Source organism: Schistocerca nitens, chromosome 6, assembly GCF_023898315.1.
Source record: "Schistocerca nitens isolate TAMUIC-IGC-003100 chromosome 6, iqSchNite1.1, whole genome shotgun sequence".
NCBI lineage: Eukaryota > Metazoa > Arthropoda > Insecta > Orthoptera > Acrididae > Schistocerca > Schistocerca nitens.
The window spans coordinates 415,125,058-415,138,121 of NC_064619.1; the positions used below are offsets into that span (position 1 = coordinate 415,125,058).

General features: G+C 42.0%; 1 protein-coding gene across 1 annotated transcript in view; it reads right to left on the reverse strand.

The window, feature by feature from the left end:
* LOC126262968 (acetylcholine receptor subunit beta-like 1) overlaps positions 1-13,064 on the reverse strand; it is an 845,533-nt gene that overhangs the window by 199,155 nt on the left and 633,314 nt on the right. Inside the window, exon 5 of the mRNA XM_049959919.1 lies at positions 372-462. Within this exon, the coding sequence (XP_049815876.1) occupies positions 372-462 (91 nt within the window). The remainder of the gene's footprint in view (positions 1-371; positions 463-13,064) is intronic.

Consider the following 13,064-nt stretch of genomic DNA (forward strand, 5'->3'; position numbering starts at 1 on the left):
TTCTGCAGTATGGCGCCCCCTATACGTGACAAAACAAAATTCGAAATATGTTTATAAACACCAGAGACAGTGCACTGAATTTACCATCGAATATTTTAGTATAACACCTATAATAAAGTGGAGAAGACTGAATGTGAAGAAGAAAGAAAAGCGGGTGGGAAACGAAGCGCTGGTCTTGTTGGCCTCAGGGGCAGAGCTCCTTGCTTTGCCCCTTCTAGGGAGTGAAAATAGCCGAACTTCTTTCTCCTCAAAACAGGTCTCTTGGCTACAAATTAAGTTTTAAAACTCCTCTGTGTTGTTGGGTAAGCCTGTCGTTGTTTTATAAGCAGACCTACTCGTCGGACGGGGAGCTCTGTCAGAGTAAGAATTACCTGGTAGATGGCAGGCGGGACCCAGAGCACCTCGCCGTTGGGGTAGATGAGCACGTTGGACTTGTAGCGCACCTCGTAGTTCCCGTCGGCACTGCAACACAAAGCACATCCAGGTGACGCATGAGACCACAAAACATCCGAATAAAAAAATGTTTGTCCGTCGTGGCGGGCGCAGTTACTGTGCTTCTCCAGGTGAAGGAAGCTAGTAGATGCTTTGCTACGTAGATACGACCACAACAACAGTTAGAAGCAAAAAAAAAAAGTTTGATATTCTCTTTCCTACTTTGTAGCAGGTACAACCTTCATAGATCTCGTTTCTGAAAATGTGAAACTATGTAAACATAGGGAGCTGTAACAATTAATTAGTGACTCATACAAGGGCGTGATTCCAATAATGGAAAGAAACAAATCATTCTTCTACTTTTTTATCTTCTTCTTCTTACGTTTACGAATCAACGGCCGGATGAAAGTCCATTGTGAAAACAAGGGAAGAACTGCTCTCGTAATTATTTGTCGGCTCATCGCAAGTCCTTGGAACAATGGACTCTTTGTGGGTACGCTCAGTATATGTTAAAACAATTTGTGCAAGTACTCTTTCAAATCTTCCTTTGCGCTCCAGGTGGTGTCAACATGTCTCATTTGATCTATTGTTTTTACGCAATGTAGATCTTACAAACCTCATTTCTGACGCTCATTAATTTTGTTAGTTCTGTGTTTCACTGATTTGTACTATTATAGGCTTCACATCATATTACTTCTATGCAATCTTATGCCTAGCTCAATCCTCATACTTCTCCTTCGATTTTTTTTTCATGCTATGATAATTTTGTACGTTTTTTTCTAAATATATGCAGTTGAAATAAGCTGACATTTCAAACTCCAAAAGTGTGAATCATTTATAAATATTTCTCTATATTCTACCTGACATTAGCATGGTTTTCGTTTTATTTGATGAAATTTTAGTGTCACAGCTTTTTAAGTGCTTATTTTTGTACCAAGTGATTCTTTTGAATGAGTTTTCTTACTACCGAGATTTTTAGTTTCGACGTTGCTCTGCTTTCATTCCGTATGATTTAATGCACATAAGCTGAGAAAAGTACAGGAGAAAGTCCACGTCGTAAGTCCTTGATTACGTACGCTGACGGAACAAATATCGTAACACCAAGAAGGAGTTATGCCACATAAACGAATGTGGGTAACTGTGTTTCTACATCTGAAATATCATGTCTATTCAGATTTCGCGCCAGTTGCGTATGAGGCGCGCTAGTAGCGCCCCTAGAACCATGCAAATCAGGTTTGCTTTGAATACACGCTGTGAGCGTTAGTTACCGTTGAGATTGGTCGTGTTGAACTGATGTTCGTCAAGAATGCCTTTAAGGCGGCAGACACGCCGTTATCGACAGCTCACTGAGTTTGAACGAAATTGTGCATTCCACTGTCCCCAAACGACCGCCATTTGCGATTCAGTGGTGTCAAGCGAGAGCTGACTGGGGGCAGGGTGGAGCTCTGTTGTGTTTTCTTGTGAAAGCCGGTTCTGCCTCACTGCTAGTGATTAGGAGGAGTCCAGTTGAGGGCCTACAGCCAACCTGTCTGCCTGCTGGACACACTGGACCTACACCTGGAGTTGGTCCAGGGACCGATTTCGGGTGACAGCAGGAGCACTCTCGTGGCTATCCCGCGCACCGTGACTGCAAAATTGTACGCCAGTCTTGTGATTCGACCTGTTGTGCCGCCATTCATGAACAGCATTCCAGGAGGTGTTTTCCAAGAGGATAACGCTCGCCCACTTACCGCTGTTGTAGCCCCACATGCTCTACAGATGTCGACTTGTTGTCTTGGCCTGTTCGACCACCAGATATGTGTTCAATCGAGCACGTATGGGACATCATCGGACGACAACTCCAATGTCATTTACAACCAGCATTAACCGTCCCTGTATTGACCGACCTCGGTGCAGCAGGCACCTGTACATCGCAATGCATGGACGTTTGCGCGCTTGTATCAACAGTATGTCAATTGCGCTGGTTATTAACAACCGCCATTTCACATTTGCAATGGCTTATCTCATACCTACATCAACTTGTAATCTTATAATGTAAATCAGTAAAATGTGGTACAAAGACGAATGTAATCCCGATTTAATTACTGTAACTCAACAATTTTTTGGTGCTGTGACTTTTTTTTCGCCAGAATATTATCATGAATTCACGTGGTATAAACAGTTGCAGAAATACAACAGTGCGAATTTTATTAACTTCAGACGATCTGAAACTATTGTCTAAAAGAGATTACAATTTGTAAAGTTCCAAACCGCATAGTAGGATACGAAAACTTTGGGAACTAAGCATAAAGAGAAAAGATTGACCTAATAAATGTCTTTGAACCGTTAATACATCTATATGTAATTTAATTCTAGAGCTAGTAACCGTTTTTATATGTTTGTAATCACATTTTGTACTTATCGAAACTGTTTGTTTTACGCGGGAGCAAATGAGGGAGCAACAACGACTGTAGTAAATAGTTCACAGGTGAAGTTGTTTCATTTTGCGAGTGGCGTAAGTTTAAGGGACAGAATGAAAAGTGAGTATATAAAAAAAGAAAGAATCCAAAAGTGTGTAGTAGAAATAGAAGCTGCACATCCTAATGATACCAGAAAATAGATTAGCACATAATACACTCCGATATACATCTTAATGAAGGCAACATTTAATACAATTTTAACGTCTGAGGACTGAACGGTTTGCAGGCGCAGAATGGGAACTCATTCAGTGCTGTTGATAGATGCTAAAAATCAGCTGTAAAAGATTTGGAACTCTGATAGAAAATAAATTTCTCAGCTGAAATTGGTAGCTAGAACGTATGATACACAAATTCATGTGCACGAAAATGACATTACACTATAACCTAATGTTACCAATGTTTTTAATAAAATTTTTAAAATGTGTGGTGCACAAATGAGTCCTATCAAATATTTTAAGGAGAAAGCCATTTTAGTGGCCAGAGTGGAAAGTGTAAGGCATTTATTTAATTACGAGTAAGTTTCATTATCCAAAATGGCAGGCCAGGCCGAAGAGACAAAGAGCCAACATGGAGAATGTACCGTTCTGGGGTATTTTTCTGAAACTACTAACTGGAAAGAAAAATACTGCGTGGTTTCTCTGCTTTGACCCCCTTGGAAGGATGAGGGCATCCTGTGTCTCTAAACAGTCCGATTTGTCTGTCTTTATTACCGAAGTAGCCATATTCCTTGGCTTCGAAAAAATCAGCCTCCACTAACAGATGCATTATTAGATGTTCAGCAGTCCAAACCAGAACATAATAGAAACGTGAGAAAATACCCCACTCCGGTAGACAGAAGTGTGAACGAACTTGAGTGTCTGCGAGAGAAACAGTTTGTGTCACGTTCCCCTATCTGCCATCTCATAATGGCTCTGAGCACTATGGGACTCAACATCTTAGGTCATAAGTCCCCTAGAACTTAGAACTACTTAAACCTAACTAACCTAGGGACATCACACACACCCATGCCCGAGGCAGGATTCGAATCTGCGACCGTAGCAGTCCCGCGGTTCCGGACTGCAGCGCCAGAACCGCTAGACCACCGCGGCCGGCTGCCATCTCAGACCCTCCATAATAAAACGCTGGACGTCTTTCGCAGCTACGGACTTCACTGCTAGCGGGTGACAAATAGCCTTTGCGCTCGTTTTCTGTACCGATCACACTTTTCGTACTTATCGTCTTTAATTCTGATAATAGTGCAGAACTGTGTTTAGGTGGGTGTAATCTAGCCAAAGTCTGCATTCACTGAGTTTCACATTTTCTAATGAAATCACCCAAAATCCTCATGACAGCAGCTAAATCAGAGTAGTTCTATCTCTTTTTAACCTCAATGGCGAGAATTTTTATTTCGGTAACCTTTGTCCCAGTACTTTGCAGGCCACAATTCCCTATGGGATTCTCCCCGATGGTACCACAGTTGAACGGCCAAAGGACTTTATAATACTCGTCTTTTATGATGATTTAATGATATGAAGTAAAGGAATGTTCACACATCACATGAGCTACGATGACACTTTTATCCTCTTTGGTCTGCTTTGGATAGTTTTAATTATCAGGAGAAGGGACCACCGCTGGGACCATCCAGAGCCGCCAGAAGAGTAAGCTGGGAGCAGCGTTGATACGCAATACAGTCAGTATTGCTTTTCTTACAGTTACTGATTTACGCAGCGCCGGTCTTACCAGTAAGATGCCAGATGTCGGAGAGCGAGCGAGTACGTCGCATATGAAGGATCACGAGCGTGAATTCACGACTTTCGTATCCGTCACTTAGTTTCAACGTCCTCAATTTATAAAAAAAACCAAAATTATCTCTCCGACACCAAAAAATGTGAAATTTTCCTACTCCCTGCTCGGCTAAGCTTGTTAGAGTACTTATTAATTGGTGTTGTCGTTATTGTGCTCTTATTTTCGGAGAATGATCTGATGCTGCTCTTCACCATAGTGTATCTTATACAGTCCTCCATCTCTGCGTCACTACTGCAACTTCATCCTTTTGAACCTGCTTACTATATTCAAGTCTCGGTCTCTTACAATTTTTACCTGCACCCCCCCCCCACCCCCCCTCCACCCTTATACTCTCCTACATCACCAAACTCATCTTTCGTCGACGCCTCACTGTGTGTCCTATCAATATGTCCCTTCTTTCACTCTGACTGCACAATAAATTTATTTTATCCCCATGTCCACTCAGTACCTCTACGTCAGTTACGCTATCTATCGAGTTAATCTTTAGCATACTTCTGTAGCACCACATTTCAAAAGATTCTATTCTCTTCTGATCTTAACTATTTATCATCGACGTTTGAATTCTGTACAGCAATGTTCTTCGGATAAATACTTTGAGAAAAGGCTTCCTAACATTTATCGTAAAATATCTTCTGCTACATTAGGCTGTCTGGCACACCAACTGCATGTAGAATATTTGAATTAACGAAGACTTTTTTCAAAACTCAAATACGAGAGTTGCCTAGAAAGTAATGCACCACATTTTTTTTCTCAGCCGAAAACAGTGAAACGAATGCGAAACGTTACGTATGTATTATTTGAAGTCTCCTCAGTGGGCGCGCCAAGTTTCCGCCAATTCCGACAAATAGCGTAGCTGCAGGACAGTTTCAAAATGGCGTCTGTAGGTGATTTACATTACAAGCAACGTGCCGTCACTGAATTTCTCACTGCACAGAAACAAACTGTGGGGAATATTCAAAACGCTTGTGCAAAGTCTATGGAGCATCTGCTGTCGACAGAAGTACAGTTAATCGGTGGGCACGGAGGTTGAGGTCATCAGAAGGCGATTCGGCGGAGCTCCACGATTTGCAGCGGTCGGGGAGACCATTCACGGCGGTCACACTTGAGACACCTGACCTAGCCCCCTTGGACTTCCACTTGTTTGGGCCTTTAGAGAGTGCCATTCGTGGGAGACATTTTGAGGACGATGAGAAGGTTCAAATGGCTCTGAGCACTATGGGACTTAACATCTATGGTCATCAGTCCCCTAGAACTTAGAACTAATTAAACCTAACTAACCTAAGGACAGACACAACACCCAGCCATCACGAGGCAGAGAAAATCGCTGACCCCGCCGGGAATCGAACCCGGGAACCCGGGCGTGGGAAGCGAGAACGCTACCGCACGACCACGAGATGCGGGCGACGATGAGAAGGAGATTCACACAGTGAAGCACTGGCTCCGCTATCAGGACAAAGATTGGTACCGACAGGGCATATCCGCCCTTGTTTCTCGTTAGAGGAAGGCCATAGAACGGGATGGAGATTACGAGGAAAAATAGGGTGTGGAGAAAAAACACCATTATTTCGTATGTGTAATTCTCATTATGTTCAATAAAGAAGTTGAAGAAAAAAATACTGTGTAATACCTTCGGGGCAAACCTCGTATGAAAATTTATGTTTATATTCGATCTTAACAGGTTTCTCTTTCTCAGAGACACTTTTCTCGCTATTGCCAAACTGCATTTTATACCCCTCTACTTCGGCCAGTCGGGAGTGCGGGTAGGTCCTGGCACAGATAAGGAATTATCACCCTCTCCTTCTCCCAAGGTCACTGCCACCTCTCCCCCATCCACGAGTCCTGGAGCACACAAAGGATTTCCCACCCCCCCTACATCTCCTTCATGAATCGTTCTAGCAACAGACAAAGGATTCTTCCACTCCCGTCCCTATCCCCAATTCAATATTGGATACTTTTGCTATGATAATATGGTGGGAAATTGAAACAATTTCAAGGTGATTCACTTTTGTATGTCGTACTATTTGGCTACTGTATTTTATTGTTATAAACAATCACCACCACCGTCAGATCTGTATGTATTGTTTGAAACATGAAGTAGAAACTTTTTTTTATTTACCGATGAAGCAGAGACGTTTTGTTTCAACAATTTAGCACTCAAACAACGTCACGGTGTGGGACGTAGTCGATAACCTGTACATGGGGCCAGACTGTGTCCGACACCTTGCTGTCACGTCAGACGTCTGTGCAAGTATCACTACGAGGACTGCGAAAAGTGTTTTATTTCTTTAAATAATTAGATGTGCTATATTTACAACAATAACAATTACACTGCGAAAACATTGCTAGCAGACTTCGCTATTGTCGGCAGGGAAAGTGTGTGGGCTGATGCAGCAAAATTTTGTTTATTTCTGAAGCAGGAACGTTTGGCGGTATTATTTAAGCAGTTGTGACGTGCACTCATCAGTTCTAGAGCCTCGTCCATACGAGATGCGAGCGGCCAGCAGGGCTCACGCTGTCCCAGGTGGCGCGAGCTGGACCAGGCTACTGAGGTCTCACCGTTCCTCCCGTCCCCCTCCCTCCCTAACTCAAAATCGAATGGCTCTGAGCACTATGGGACTTAACTTCTGAGGTCATCAGTCCCCTAGAACTTAGAACTACTTAAACCTAACTAACCTAAGGACACCACACACATCCATGCCCGAGGCAGGATTCGAACCTGCGACCGTGGCGGTCGCGCGGTTCCAGACTGTAGCGCCTAGAACCGCTCGGCCACTCTGGCCGGCTCCCTAACTCGGTTTGCTTGCTAGGGAGGGTGCGTCCATGTGCTGTCGGAGTCCAGACCAATTGGTTATTCCTCTACAGAGGGGGTAGAGGCTGCATCTGCGGCGTGGCCTAGGTTCGACCACTTCTAGGACAGACGATGTATATTTCTCTCGCTTTCGCTGTTACCACTGCAATCGTTAACACCGCCTCTCAGCATTGCACTCAGAGGATGAACATTACTTATGAAGTTTCTCCTGTGATAAAACTTCCAAAATATGTCGAAAATTCAGTACCCAATGCGTAGCTATGAAAGTCGACGCAAATGCACCACCCAGTATTGTGTTCAGAAACTTGTGTATAGGTCATACAATGCTGTGTATAAAATGTATCAAATATACTGAAATTGTACTTAAAGTTGAGAGCACCACGACATCTATCTCTGTTTTAGAAATATTGATTTGTATGTCTCGCCGAAGGGTTGCACGCACTGAATCCAATTCTGTCAGAGCGCATTGCGAATCACGTAGTTATAACAGCCACTGCGTATCATAAACGATTCAAGATATCGAAACGAGGCTTCCTTGAAAATGACAGCATGTAAAGAGGCACGTATTTTATCGTATGACTGAACTCTAACATTTCTATCCATTGAGATAATGAAATAACTATAGTTTTTTAACGAGTCGATGTTCTTTTTTTAAATAACATTTAACATCTCGTCAAAGAAGAATACAGCATACCACATGTTAATATTTACAGTATTCTTTGTGAGGTACTGTGCTTCAACCGAAACGTTCTCGTTGTTATGTGCTAAGATGTTATCACTAAGTGACAACAGGTTTTAATTATTTCAGGTTTCATCGAAGCATTTTCTCGAAGGCTGGAGCCTGCAATTGTGTGATTACGGGTCCAAGGTTGTATTTTGTTTACAGTATAACTTCTACTTTTGATTTCTGTTTGGTTCGTGATGAAAATAAAGCAGTTCTCTAACGGGCGAATGTATTTCTTTACCTGTCAATTAAATTACACGTCGTAGGCTGGCAGAACGGCATAGACTACATTTCAGGGGGATTACTTTTAATGAAAACGACGATATTCCAGTTTCTTCGATAACTAGGCCATAGTTTAAGGAGGGATAACTTTACCCGTTCCACAAGCCAATCATGTACAGAAGTGGCTCCGTTCTTACATGATGTCCCAAAACTTTGTCCAAAAAGTGATGATAGTTGTCTTTCATAAGCTTTCCAGATTTTGTGGCTGTTGTATATAGATTATGATGTTTGTCCGTTAATTGGTTTACGTCTTTTTAAACTCGAGGACCATATTTGACAATGACACCTTGGAGACAATCAAAAACTGTTGGTAACAGTTTCCCGGAAATTGGGCAGTGTACGAGTCCGCAGGCTCACCAGTACAAACCAGCGGTCGTGCTGGAGGATCCAGGTGACAGTCGAGGTATCGACTCGCGATAAATGTAAAACGGTCGATTCGTGGGTGATCGGACTTTTTACAGAGGATAGAGGTGAACGTGTGGTACCTACACGGACATAGCGACAGCGGGCAATGGCTGCAGCAGCCTCATTGCTGTCGGTAAATTATGAACATGAAGCCTTAAACACCTGGTGCAATTCTTTCTAGGAGAAACACAGAAATCGGCAGCGTCATGTCACCAAATATACCAGCATCGAAGAGGTGAGTATGTTTGATAAATTATTGGGAATAGCATGATTGTTTCAACTTCAAACCTCCTCTAAAACACATGACTACATCACTGATTTCGCTATAAGTGCATTATATCTCCAGCAAGAGTATTATCTTTTGATGTGAGAAAGTTACAGGAAAAGCTTTCAGCCAATTGAAACATAAAAAGCTATCATCAATTTTTAGACAAGGTTTTGTGACACTGCGTAAAAATGGACGCGCTTCTGAACATTACTGGCTCTTGGTATGAGCAAAGCTATCCTTCCTTATACGACGGCCTGAGTGTCGATGAATTCGGAGTATCGACGTGTTCACTAAAAGTAATTCCTCCGAAGCGAATGCCGTTCTGTGAGTCCTAAGACGTATACTTCCAGGTGAAGAATTACAAAAATTGCTAGTCTCATCGCGCAGGAAACTGAAATCGGAAGTAGAAGTGATGCAATAAATAAAATACATTTCTGGATCCGTAATCTGTTACAAGATTCAGCTTTCGAGAAAACGTTTCGATATGCTTGGTTTGCCGTGAAATTAACGCCAGACCGCAAGGTACTTTTATCAACGTTAACGAGACTACTTTTCCTTGTGATATTCACACTAAAAATTGTGACTGTGGCATACGTGCCCTCACATGTTGCTTGTGGTGCTCTGATTTTTTTTTTTTTTTTGCCTTGAGTGTTTTTGTGATATATGCCACCCTTGTGGAACGCAGTGTTTCTTTTAAAGTACAAAAATAAAAAATCGAAGCAAAAACTGAAATGTTTGATTCATATTTTTCATTGATTGGCAACCCCATAGACTGCTATGTGCACAACGACCATATACGTGAAATTAGAAAGAAGGTAAGCGTTGGCCGTAATTTTGATGGTTTATTGACAGAAAAATCGATTTTCAATCACATAGCGATCATCTTCAGTGCTGTAGTGTACAAATTAAACTCATAGGCACTGGCGTCAAGTTTCATAGCTTTGGTTACTGATAATAACTTGACACCAGTGCCTATGAGTTTAATTTGTACACTACAGCACTGAAGATGATCGCTATGTGATTGAAAATCGATTTTTCTGTCAATAAACTATCAAAATTAGAGCCAACGCCGACCTTCCTTCTAATGTAATATTGTCAGGTTAAGTATAGTTAATTATATCATTTTATGTAGAAGATCTGTGCAGGTAAAATTTGTTTGTAATAAGATCTGAAATTCTTATTTCTTTTGTCAATAATCATGTTGTAATTCTCCGTGTCACAAAAAATATTGACGTCTTCGATGTCACATACTTCCGCGACATCAAAAGAAGAAAACAATAACATTAGATTTGAACAAGGAGCGTGAAAATTCGAAACTGTGCTCTTAGCCACTGCACTACCAACTCGCTAGCTGGACGTTATGGAGAAACTGGAAGCGGTGCGTGTTTCCGAGCCAGTAGTAAGAATTTGGAGCTCACCCTAGTACTACAGAGATGAAGGTCCTATAGATTTAATAACGCTCATCCTTACCTAAAAAGTGAGGAGGAAGGTGGTGAGGCTTATGCAAACTATTTATTTAGTACCAAGGCGAAGGGGGTTGATGCGGGTTCGATTACAAATTGCCGGCCGCTGTGGCCGAGCGGTTCTAGGCGCTTCAGTCCGCAACCGCGCTGCTGCGGTCGCAGGTTCGAATCCTACCTCGGTCGTGGATGTGTGTGATGTCCTTAGGTTAGTCACGTTTAAGTAGTTCTAAGTCTAGGGGACTGATGATCTCAGATGTTAAGTCCCATAATGCTTAGAGCCATTTGCACCACTTGATTACAAATTTTTCCGATAATGCTATAACTGTGTCACATTGCATACTGCATCGCACCGGGACTGTGGGATTCCCAATCGCTACTTCGGGTCATCAAAGCAAGTGTATAAAATGACTCGAAGTTTTCGTCAATGATTTGTAGCTGCGTAGAGGCGATTTCAAAACGGAATACTTACGAAAGATGTTTACTTTTGATCTCGAAATGTTTAAATTATTTCGTCAACCTCATTTCATGTAAATTCGTTGTCTTACCAATGTTCAACTTTTTCCTTAATCCGCGGTGATATAAACAGAGAAGTGTCTAGTCCCTAGGTCTGTTTACCCTTCTGGGTTTGCCCAGTTTATGTGACCCTCAACATTTCAGTTAAGCAAGAGCCGATGAGCAACTGTATCAGGAGACCAATTGATGTCAGCAGGATCTATCTTAGAAGTGTCGTTAATCCTTTCCAATAGTCTCCAAGACGAAATGAAATTACAATTAGCTTTGTCCACCGACAAGCTGACTGCGCTTACACTCCATCATCCATTTCGTCCAAATTTATGGTACATGCAGGGCTTGTGACAGAAATGGGAACTCCTGACGGGCAACCGTTTAGAAGAAAATAGCATTTCTGGCGCTGGTCCAGCGAGGCACGAGCCATTTATGTTACAGCAGAAACCAGGCAGTGTTTGGAGCAACGAGGTGTGTAGGGAATAGTAATGCGAAGTTCCCTGGGCAGGAACATTTTTTAACTTCGAAAATACTGAAATAAAAGATAATATTTATTAATATTTTCTTAAAAGGCGTGAAAAGGGGAGGCAAAGGAAAATCTGGAATTACGTATATAAAATCAGTTACTTTTATTATTTGCAGCTGATGATTTACACATGCTGGGGTAATATTCGTCGTAAAAACAGGGGGAGCTGTAATTTTCTCGGCACGTTATAAACGCCGCATTTTGCAGTTACACGGTTGTTGTAAAGTTTCTCCAGAAAGAATAACATGGTTTACATTCATAATTTTTTCGCTCTCATCTCACAGTTTGGCAGCCGACCATCGTTCTCGAAATATTGGCGCCGGTGGGTGGTGACATACAATGGATTTATTTTGTTGCAGTCTTCTCTCTACATGAGTAGTTTCGAAGCTTTTTGATCAAATTCTTTAGCTGGCGGTAAACATAAGCGTCGCAGGGCTGTACTAGCGTAGTGCGTTTGGGAGAAATCACTTTAATAATAGATGATGGCAATCCTTCATGATGAAAAATCTCGTCGTATAATTGTGGATTTGTTTGTCCTCTCCACGAGTCAATTAACAGAAAAAATTAGTTCTCCTACACGTAAGGCTTCATCACATGAGTCAAAACCTTTTTATATAAAGCCGTCAAAAGTTTCCCAGATTTTGATGAGGTAAAGACATTTCCACATATTGCCAGGTACTAGCGCACCGTTTTTTGACTCATCGATCCAAAATTTTCATTTACATTTCCTTTTCTTGTCTTTCATAAGAATATTTATAAACGCAATATACGGAGCGTTATTTAGGTTTATTTACAGCGTAATTAACGAAAAAACTGAAAATAAAACAAAATGTTTCCGCATAGCGTCTTGATTTCAAGGCCCTAAGATCACCGCTCTTTACTGATTTTTTCCCCTCTTCTATCTGTTTCTCCGACATTTTTCGTCATCACTTCTGTGTGGATGTCGCGTAATAATCTTCAAATTTAACAGATGAAAACTTCACTCTTTTTTCTCCTGATGGTTACTAGTCCCTTTAAAGGAAACGCTGAGCTGCCCTGCCGACTTCCATTGCGCCAACTGCTATCTGCGAACTACATAACGTAAATGGCTCATCCCTGACCCGACCCGAGCCAGAAATATTATTTTTTTTCTAAACTTTTGGCCGGCCGCTGTGACCGAGCGGTTCTAGGCACTTCAGTCCGGAACCTTGCGGCTGCTACGGTCGCAGGTTCGAATTTTGTTTCGGGCATGGATGTGTGTAATGTCCTTAGGTTAGTTAGGTTTAAGTAGTTCTAAGTCTAGGGGACTGATGACCTCAGTTGTTAAGTCCCATAGTGCTTAGAGCCATTTTTCCTGTCAGAGATGTCACAGTTCATAGTAACTGACGGAAAGTTATCGAGTAAAGAAGAAATGATTTCTGGCGTTCC